The sequence below is a fragment of the Eptesicus fuscus genome, chromosome 9 (genome assembly GCF_027574615.1).
Source record: "Eptesicus fuscus isolate TK198812 chromosome 9, DD_ASM_mEF_20220401, whole genome shotgun sequence".
Lineage (NCBI taxonomy): Eukaryota > Metazoa > Chordata > Mammalia > Chiroptera > Vespertilionidae > Eptesicus > Eptesicus fuscus.
Window position 1 is genome coordinate 5,960,145 of NC_072481.1, and position 10,170 is coordinate 5,970,314.

Genomic DNA, 10,170 nt, shown 5'->3' on the forward strand with positions numbered 1-10,170 from the left:
CAGTTTGATTCCCAGTCGGGGCACATGCCCAGGTTGTGTAGGCTCCATCCCATGTGGGGAGTGCAGGAGGCAGCTGATCAATGATTCTCTCTCATCATTGATGTCTCTCTCTCTCTCTCTCTCTCTCTCTCTCTCTCTCTCTCCCCCTTGTTCTCTGAAATCAATAAAAATATATTTAAGCCCTAGCTTCGGCCTGTGGACTGAAGGGTCCCAGGTTCGATTCTAGTCAAGGGCATATGCCCAGGTTGCAGGCTTGATCCCCAGTAGGGGGTGTTGGGGGGCGTGCAGGAGGCAACTAATCAATTATGTTTCTCTCTCCCTCTCTGAAATCAATAAAAATATATTTTTTAAATCCTATATAATAAAAGGGTAATACGCAAATCAACCAAACGGCGGAACAACCGGTCGCTATGATGTTCACTGACCACCAGGGGGCAGACGCTCAACGCAGGAACTGCCCCCTGGTGGTCAGTGCGCTCCCACAGGGGGAGCACCGCTCAGCCACAAGCTGGGCTGATGGCTCAGCTGATGGCTGGCGAGTGCAGCAGCCCACCTCCACAGCAGCCCTAAGGATGTCCAACTGTGGCTTAGGCCCGCCCCCCATCAGTCAGACATCCCCCGAGGGCTCCTGGACTGTGAAAGGGTGCAGGCTGGGCTGAGGAATCCCCCCCTCCCTGCCCAGTGCACAAATGGCATGCACCAGGCCTCTAGTATATATATATTTTTTTTTAAAAAAAGAAAGAAAATGACCCAAACCCAAGCAAAACAATCATTATTACCTTCAGAGAAAAAAAGAGAGGAAAGAACAGGATACTATTTATTTACTAGAGGCCTGGTGCATGAACTTGTGTACAGGTGGGGTCCAGCCGGCCCGCCCCAATGGTGGCCAATCGGGCTAGGCCGGGGGGTGGGGGCAGGGGGATGTGAGAGGTTGGCCGCCAGCCCCACCCCCAATCTGGCCAGGGCTGGCCAGGGGGAGGAGCCTCCCCCCCACCCCCTCCCATCGGGCGGTTGGCCAGCCGCAGTGTGCATCATAGCGACTGGTGGTTCAGGTCATTCGGTCGTTCCGGCATTCCGGTCGCTTGGCTTATATATATGTATTTTAATTTTGAGAGAACATTTATTAAAGCTGGGACAGTGAAACCAAGGAAGGGCTTCGGACAGAAGAAGCAACAGGAGAGAGCCGAGGCCGGGCTCTGCTTTGGATCCCCAGAAATGTTACAGGAAATAAGAGAGCCAAGGTGAGGCTGCTGTCAGCTCCCTGCAGTCAGAGGAAAGGGGCCTTGGAGACAGGTGCAGCGGGCACGCCTGGGACGAGCTGCTGCCGCCCCTTGCTTCCCTGGTTGCAAGTTTCATGGAGACCCTTCGAGTCTAGGAGAGAAAGGTAAAGATGCACGCCTGGGAGGAGCAGAGACGCGGTGTCATGCTCCCGAGAGCCCACACTGGGCCCTGGGCTCATTTTAAAGACAGCAATAGATAACTAATCAAAACAGAAAAGAGGTCCCCTTCCCGCTCTGAAATCAATAAAAATATTTAAATATATATATTTTTTGTGTTTCAGAGATGAAGGGGGGAGAGAGAGAGGAGAGAGAGAGAGAGAGAAACAATGATGAGAGAGAATCATTGATCAGCTGCCTCCTGCATGCCTCACACTGGGGATTGAGCCTGCAACCCAGGCATGTGCCCTGACTGGGAATCAAACCATGACCTCCTGCTTCATAGGTCAATGTTCAACCACTGAGCCATGCCTACTGGACAATAAAAAAATGTTTTTTAAAAATAAAAATGGGCCTTAGTCGGTTTGGCTCAGTGAATAGAGCGTCGGCCTGCAGACAGAAGGGTCCTGGGTTTGATTCTGGTCAAGGGCACGTACCTTGGTTGCAGGCTCCTCCCCACTGGGGCCCTAGTCAGGGCTCGTGCAGGAGGCAACAGCATCAGTGCTCTCAGGTCAATGTTTCTGTCTCCCCCGCTCTCTAAAAATCAATGGAAAAATATCCCTGGGTGAGGATTAAAAAAATAAAAAGGAAAGTATTTTAAAAAATAAAAATGGAAAAGAGCACATCTCAAAACGCTGAAGGAAGATTATTTCTAAGTCTTCTCTTCCCATCCATCACACAGGAAGGTGGGATAGACCTTTTCAGGCATGTCAGAGTTTTACAAATTTGCATCCAATTGTCCCTCCTCAAAGCTACTCTAGGATATGCCCCATCAAAACAAGGGAGCAAACCAGGAAAGCATGTCATGGGGTCCCAGACACAGAGTTCCAACGGGGAATCCCATTAGGGGAAGTCGGAAAGCTCTAGACAGACCCTCCAGGAAGAGGAAAATGACAGACACCTGTTGAGTCCGAAGATCTTTTAAAACAATTTTTTTAGTAATCGCTTTTTTCCCCCTAAATGAAAGTGATATATACATTATGGTACAAATCATTTTAATAAAGCAATGCACATTGTGTTTATTAGTATTTCCAGTTACTGAATATCCCATTCGATATGATCACGAATTAATTATAAGTTAAAATGTGGCCAAGTAAAATACTAAGATCGCCTATTCAAAAACTGATTGATTAGCATATTGTTCAGACCCTCATGAAGTGTGTTGTGTCCACATATGTTAAAAGCTTTAGAGAATTGGTAAAAAAAAAAAAAAAAGTTTGAGGTTAAACAAGTGATAAATGTATTGCAAACTAAGCATATGAAAAAGTCCCCAAAAAACCTCCAGAGGAAAAAAAAGGAAGCTGTGGGGAAGAGAAAGTGACCTGACTCCTTGCCTCAGCTGCCAACGGCCGTCATGTAGCTGCGGGTGTCACGCCGCCGCTGAGCTAACCCAGGTCACCATGTGATGGTTGGGAGTGTGTGTGGAGCTCACAGGGGCACGGCTGATTCTGAGAAAGAACTAAACTTCAAACTTTGAGAGGGGACTCGGGTTAATCTCCCTGCGACATACCGCGCCCGTCTCGGTCCCTCTCCATGACTTCTGGGACTTTAGGGGACTCGGGTCGTGTCCTCACCAAACCCCCCGCTTCTGCTTCAGCAGGTCATGCCCCCCAGACGCAGGAACCCCTTCAAGGGGTGCGTGTGTGCACAGGGGACTTGAGTAGGAGCGGGGCAGGGGAGGGGTGGCATGGCAGACTTCCACTGCCGGGGGCGGGGGAGAGGGGGGGCAGTTTCCCAAATGGCTCCGGCCATTTCCACCACATGGCCTGCCCCCTTGTCCTCTGCCCCGAGAGGCCATGGGCCTTCCAGAGCTCAGCGCACACCGAATGACAGAGACGGAATTCCCAATGAGGCCTGAGGCAGGTGAGGACCATCGCTCTTTTACAGGTGGGGTAACCCAGTCATTGGAGTTGAGATAGAGCCCTCTGAGATGGGCCCTCCCCCTGTCCACCTTACCCCCCTGGGCTGCCCTCAGGCGGGCGTGTCCTCCCCAGCCCGCTTCCTAGCTGGCCACCTAGTCCTCCTGTGCGGGGGAGTAGTGCCCGCCCCACAGATGGCGCGAAGGTTGAAGGAATTAGACCTGGTGGGTCAGCTCTCACCAGCCACTGCATGTTCCTTTGATGCACAAACTGCAGCCCAGAGGAGCCAGATGGGGTCACGGGGCCTCCCCGGGAGCGGAAGACCATGGGGCACATGTGCTATTGGCTTCTGAGGGGGTCAAGACTATCCTGGAACTGGAAGGCGGAATGCAGAGGGCTTGGGGTCAGACTTGCTGACCAAGGTCACACACCGGGTGCGGAGCCCAGTGAGCTCCTGGGGGTGCGGTCCACGTGTGCGGAGCCCAGAGGATGAGTGACTGGCCTGGGGCTACTCAGGAGTTGGCTGCAAATCGGGATGCTTGCTCTCTCCCCTTACTCCCCCCAAAACTCCAGTCCCAGAACCTGCTGCATGGGTCCCAGGTAGCTGCCCAGGGTGGGGGTGTGGCTGGGGAGTGTTCTAGCAACACCCCCCAGGCTGGGCCCACTCCCTGCCCCCAAGCCTCCCAGGATAGCCCATCCTCTGGCAGTGCCTCCGGAATGCTGACAGACAGGAGTGGGCTCAGGCCTCTCCCCGAATCCGCACCCAGTTGTGGTGGCTCCTCTCCCCACACCAGTCTCAGCCCCGGCCTTCGGCCTTCGGGAGGGGTGAGGCGCCTGGGGAACAGGCTGGGCGGGCGTTCAGCACCATGGAGAGGGCACGGTCCCCAGTGGCCACTCACACCTGCTTTCTCAACCTCTCAACACTTGGGGGAGCTTCTAGGAATTTCCCAGAGGGCACCCAGGAGCAGGGCAGGCAGGGTTGGAACCCACGTCTGAACCCTGAGCCAAGTCAGGGCAGCGGATGTCCTTCCAACAGGCCCACGTAACGGCACCCAAACCCTCTGGAGTCACCTCCAGCCCCCACCCCACGCTGGGGCCTAATAATCCCCCCAGACCGCCCACATCACCGCCCACATCACCGCCGGGCAGCCCCAGGAGAAAGCGCAGCCCGGGGCAGCCCGCCTCGATCTTGTCACCCCCCAGCCCTGGCCGCTGGGGGCCTGTGGGGCGGGCGGAGGAATGTGGGCAGCTCGTCGGGGAGACTGGAGTGCAAGGCCTGCCTATCACAGACACGGGTCCAGCTCAGAGCCCGGTGCACAGAGACGCCCAGCAATGGCTGCTGCAGCCCCTGCCTGGGCCCATCCGAGGTCTGGGAACACAGGATTCGGAAGTTTGCTATAAATACATGTGTTTGGGGAGTGAGGGTGACAGAGGGTGGAGGGGGCTGTACACAGCTGGCATAGGCTTGGAGGCGGAACACCACAGAGACAGACGGTCCGCCAGCGGGGCAGGCGGGCAGCATCCTGGGGCCTGTAACACTTGGTTGTTGGGGTGCCGGCAGGGGTCCTGTCCGGGGCCACCTGGCCCGAGGTCCAGGGCGGCGTCGGCAGCAGCATCTGGACTCAGCTCACATCATTCAGGGCCTGGTGGGACGTGAGGCCTGGTCAGGAGGATGCTGGGTCGCCTGGGGGCTGAGGCGGGCGCCCCGGGAAGCCCTGGGTCCCCCCACCAGGCCCCCCCCCCCCAGGGGCTCACCTTGCGGGCAAACTCGGGCAGGACGAAGGCCGCCCGGTGCACGTCGGAGTTGTAGTATCTCAGCTGCATCTGTTCCACCTGCTTCTGCGTCAGCGGCTGCACCGGCTCCTGGAAGTTGGTGCTCTGGGGTGGGGGCGAGGGGGCGTCAGGGGAGTGCTTCCCGTGCCCACCTGCCCCTGCCACCCCGGACAGCCGGGAGCTCACCGGGTTCTTGCTGCACAGCATGAAGCCGATCTGGCCGCTGGGGTAGGTGGGGATGGTGCAGTAGGCGTAGCGCACCACGGGGAAGAGCGACCGGCAGAAGTGCTGCATGTCCTTGATGAGGTCCAGGTGCAGCCACTGGCACTCGCCTGGGGGAGGCAGCAGCGGTTGGCGGCTGGCCGGCCCCCCCCCAACCCCCCTGCCCCGCAGCTCAGCATCTCTGGCTGCTCCGGGCGGGCGCTCACCCTGGCAGCAGAGGATCCCGTCCTCCTTCAGGGCCGTCTTCATGAGCTGGTAGTAGGACTCCTTGAAGAGGCTCTCGGCGGGGCCTGCAGGAGGGAGGGACCAGCGACAATGAGCACGTTCTGGCTGAGCCCTCCTGAGCCTGGGCTGCAGACCACAGAGCGGCCGAGGAGCAGAGCCGGGACCTGAACCCAGGCCTGTGGAACTCAGAAACCAACCACGAAAGGGCACTTTCACCCCACTCCCCGGGGATTCTCATTGGCGCTGCCTGGTGGCATCTCCACCCTGGGCCTGGGTTTAAATGGAGAACCTACCCCACCCCAATGCCGGAAGGTCCGGAGCAGAGAGGAGGCTGAAGAGGTAACTGGGGCCTCAGTGGGCCAAAGGCCAGCGCCCCACTCCCCTCCTGGTCCCCAACCGTGAACTTTGGGCAGTGAGTGGCCTGGTCCCCCTACTCAGCTGAGCTGTTGTTTTTTTGGGGGGTGACAACTGAAAAGGGAAAGGACTGCGCTAGTTCTGGGGGACCCTCTGTCCTCTACTCTGCAACTGGGGAGCAAGGGGGAGGCTGGCTCCTGAAGTGGCAGCTGCGAGGGCCCCGGGCCCCTCCCTGCTTACCCATGGGGTCCGAGGAGTCGGTGATGATAACGTCAAAGGCGTCCTGGTTCTGTTTCATGAACTCAAAGCCGTCGCCCACGTGGAGGGTCAGCTTTGAGCTGGAGTAGCCAATGGCCATGCTGGGCAGGAACTTCTTCGAGACTTGAATGACATCCTGGGTGGGGGCGGGCGGGACCAGGCTGAGCCGGATGGAGGCGAGGGGGACTCCCAGGTGTCCCGTTCACGGCCCTGCAGCCTTGGGCCAGCCACTGGCTTCGTGGTTCCCCCGTTTCCACATTTGTAAAACGGGGAGCACTCCGGGAGCTCCTCAGCTGAATCTCCACTCTTCCCGCTCCCTCCCTCGACCCACGCGTCCCGTGGGGGGTGGGGGGGGGCTTTCTTGCTATTTCCGAGGGGGAACGCCAGCTCCTATCAGAGCCGGTCCCTGCCTCCACGTGTCGATGCTTCTCATTCAGGCTGCGGCTTCTTCCCAGAGGCCGGCCTCGTGCCTTCAGCATCTATATCGCCCTCCGCCGTCTCTTCTTAACTAGAATATCAGCTCCAATGGGGGCTGATGTGCCTCTGCACCATGGCACCCCAGCACCTGAGCAATGGCTGCTACACACTAGCCCAGGGGTCCTCACACTTTTTAAACAGGGGGCCAGTTCACTGTCCCTCAGACCGTTGGAGGGCCGGACTATAGTTAAAAAAAAACTATGAACAAATTCCTATGCACACTGCACATATCTTATTTTGAAGTAAAAAAACAAAACGGCAAAAAGACCCGCATGTGGCCCGCGGGCCATAGTTTGAGGACGCCTGAGCTAGACACTCACAAAAGACACGCTGGGCGCCCTAATGGTTGGCATGTCCTTGGGCCTTGCCTGGGACTTCAATTAAAAACCAGCACCCCATCTTACTAAGAACTGGCACCGATGAACACCGACTACGTCACTAAGTCACTTGGAGAGAGATTACGTGACGTGCCCAGGGTCACGCAGCCAATTCAGGGTGGAGCGGCAACGAGGAGCGGGAACCTGCACCCAGGCCCTGGCCCCGCTCGGGGCACTCACCTCGTCAATCTCACACTGGACCACGGACTCCACCGAGGAATGCTTCACCACCTCCCGCAGGACACCCCCGTCCCCACCCCCGATGATCAGCACCTGGAGGGGGAGGGACAGTCAGGGGCAGGGACCAGCGCCAGCCCCACCCAACAGGCCCCAGCAGGCTCCGCACCCAGAATCACCCGCACCCAGAATCACCCGGAGCGAGGGTGAGCCTGGCTCCTCCGACCCACAGACCTCATTACTCCCTCCTCTCAGGAACCTGGCCCCAGGCGAGCCCCCTTCCTGAAAACTCCTTCCTGAGCTTCAGCCCCCAGCCCTGCGAAGGGGGCCCCTCTCCCCCTCACCCCCTGGTCCTTGCTAGCACTTCCCCTGACTCCCCTTTAGGAAGCTCTGGGCTGAACGGGGCCCGGGGGGGGAGGTGGGCTCCAGCACGGCCCCGTGGGATGCTGAGGGGTGGCTATCCTCTCACTGCGCCCAGGGCCGAGTCTGGGGGGCGGGGTACCTTGCGTGGGTTGGGGTGGCTGCAGAGCGGCAGGTTGGCTATCATCTCCTGGTAGGAGAACTCGTCCCGCTCCGTGCACTGGATGACCCCGTCCAGCACCAGCACGTTGCCGTAGCTCTTGCTGCAGGTGGAGTGACAGTCAGGGACCTGGTCCCCTGGGGCGGGGGCAACGTGCCTCCCCTCGCCCCGGGGGAGAAGAAGCCTCCCCACCCCGCGAAGGGGTCCCAGGGGCTGTGTCCTGGGGGTGACACGTGGCGGGGACCGGCAGGCAGGCCCGCTGCGCGGAGGCTGGGGTTAGACTCGGGTGCGACTCTGACGTGTCCCAGACTGACACGTGGAGCTCGGCGCGTCGGGTCCGCGCAGACTCCGGCTCCCAGCGGCCGCAGAGGACCGCCCGGAACGCGGGCCCCCCGCCCAGGGGACGGGATGCTGGGGCGGGAGGGGAAGAGGGAGCGCACGGGCCTAGTTCGCGGCAACTTCTGACAGTTCTGCAGGAGGAGGGGCGGGCGGAGGCGGCCCAGGGCCGTCGGAGGTAAAGGGCGCAGGACAGGGGTCCGGCAGGAAGCGGGTGGGCTGGGCCGAGGGCAGGGCAGGAGTCCCGGTGGATTCGCGTAGGGGGTGGGCGGCGGGTGGTCTGGACTTCGAGCCGTCCGAGGGCTGCGGGGTGCAGGGCGGGCCGGCGGGAGTGCTACCGGCGGGAGTCCTACCTGCGGAAGACGAGGATATCCTGGTACCGCGAGCGCTGATGGTGGAGCAGCTGCTCCACCTGCAGGGACAGGGCCTGGCCCGGCCACAGGCTGCACGTCTCGCGGAACCAGCCCTCGCGGATGGCAGCGGGGCCGGAGGCGGCGGGGCCGTCGGGGCCGGGCTCCATGGCGGGCGCGCTGGCGGGCGGCGCGGGGCGCGGACCCGGGACTGCAGGCCGCGCGGAGCCGCAGCACAACGGGACCAGCTCCGCCCGCCGCCCGCGCCGCAACCTAACAGTAAAGGGGGCGGTGCCTCACGGCAGGGGCGGGACCCAACCCCTCCAATGGTGGCGCGGGAGCGGGAGCGAGGCTACTCAGAGGCACCGCCCCCGCCGGACTCCTAGCATTCTGATTGGCCACCGATCCGCAGAGCGGCGCCCAGTGGCTGGGGCGGGCTGTCTGTCGGCCTCATCAGGGTAGTGCGGCCCGCTCCGAGGTGGCCACGTGGGGCCGCGGCCGGGGCAGCGCGGCAGTGGTCTGGCCTCCGGGCGGGGTGGGCGGGCGGAAGGGGTCCCTCACCCGGCCCGGAGCCGGCCGGTGCGATGCAGCCCCTGGGCCCCTGCTCCCTCCCCTGGATCCGGGTGGTACCGAGGGCCGTTCTCGGCCGCCGAGGGGTCGAGAGGGTGTCTGACACGGGAGGGGAAACTTGAGATGACATCTCGGCTCCGCGCGGAGTTTCCAGCGCGGAGACCGCCCGCTCTACCCTGGGGCCGGAGAAATGGGAGCTGGCGGCTGCTCTGTCCCGCGAAGAGCTCTGTTTTGCGCAGGAGCGAGAGTAAATGTATTTCTCGACTTGCCCCCAGATTCGGCTCCCTGTTGGACTTGAGCCGAGTGTGTAGTTTGTCTGGGGCGCACTGAGGGTTTTTATTTACTTGAAAAGGACCATCGCCGGCCCGCGACTTGAGCTGGATTTAGCCATTTCCCGTTAGATCCCCTGAGCCGGGAGCGTATGGCTGCCGAATAAGAAACTCTTTTCAGAACGAGTTTCTAAATTTACCAGCAGTGTCTGGGAAGAGGCCAACACATGCATATTCAGCACCAAGAAAGAGTGGCACGCAGTTTAACAAACTGGGCCTTGCTCTTTGAAGGGTGGGCGGGAATGTGCTTTCTGTTTTTATGAAAATGTCAAGGAGCTTCTCAGAATCACATTAAGCATGCTAATTACGAAATATTAAATGCTAATTGCTCTGCAAGCTAGTTCTTCCCACGACAAGTAAAGGAGATGAGCCTGGTGTAACCTACTGGTGACATGATGACAGGAACGTTTTTTCACTGAAGTTCTGCAGCCTCCCACTTGGAGGTGGAAAGCTTGTTCCCCGTCTATTAACCCCAAATGAAGAACACAGTGGTGTGTACCTGTTAGTGCAAGCCTCACGCCTCACAGCAACAACATGCATCAGTTTACTTTAAACTCTTTAAAGGGAAGGTGAGCCACGGCAGTTCAAGATTGCTAGGAGAGGGTAGCTTCCTCCGGACGGTTACTGGACCTGAGGTCATGCAGAAAAGGATCACACAGCAGATAAAGTATAGTCATCCAGGCCTGCCCTGTGTTGCTCAGTGGTTGAGCATCAACCCATGAACCAGGAGGTCACCCTTGGGTTCTGGACAAGGCACATGCCCACAGCTTGATCCCCTATAGGGGGCGTGCAGGAGGCAGCCAATCAATGATTCCCATCATTGATGTTTCTATCTCTCCCCGCCTCTCCTCTCTGAAATCAATAAAAAAATTTTTTTTTCAAAAGTGAAAAACATTTTAAAAAACAT

The 10,170-nt window shown here is 59.1% G+C and overlaps 1 protein-coding gene across 1 annotated transcript; it reads right to left on the reverse strand.

Annotated features, from left to right (window-relative positions):
* Positions 1-4,685: 4,685 nt before the first annotated feature.
* SRM (spermidine synthase) lies at positions 4,686-8,625 on the reverse strand. Its single transcript, XM_008151769.3, has 8 exons — positions 8,368-8,625; positions 7,661-7,781; positions 7,162-7,254; positions 6,110-6,263; positions 5,497-5,580; positions 5,255-5,400; positions 5,051-5,173; positions 4,686-4,938 (listed from the first exon to the last, which is right to left on the reverse strand). The coding sequence occupies exons 1-8, from the start codon at positions 8,532-8,534 to the stop codon at positions 4,918-4,920; spliced, it is 909 nt and encodes a 302-aa protein (XP_008149991.2). The 5' UTR covers positions 8,535-8,625; the 3' UTR covers positions 4,686-4,917.
* Positions 8,626-10,170: the final 1,545 nt, after the last annotated feature.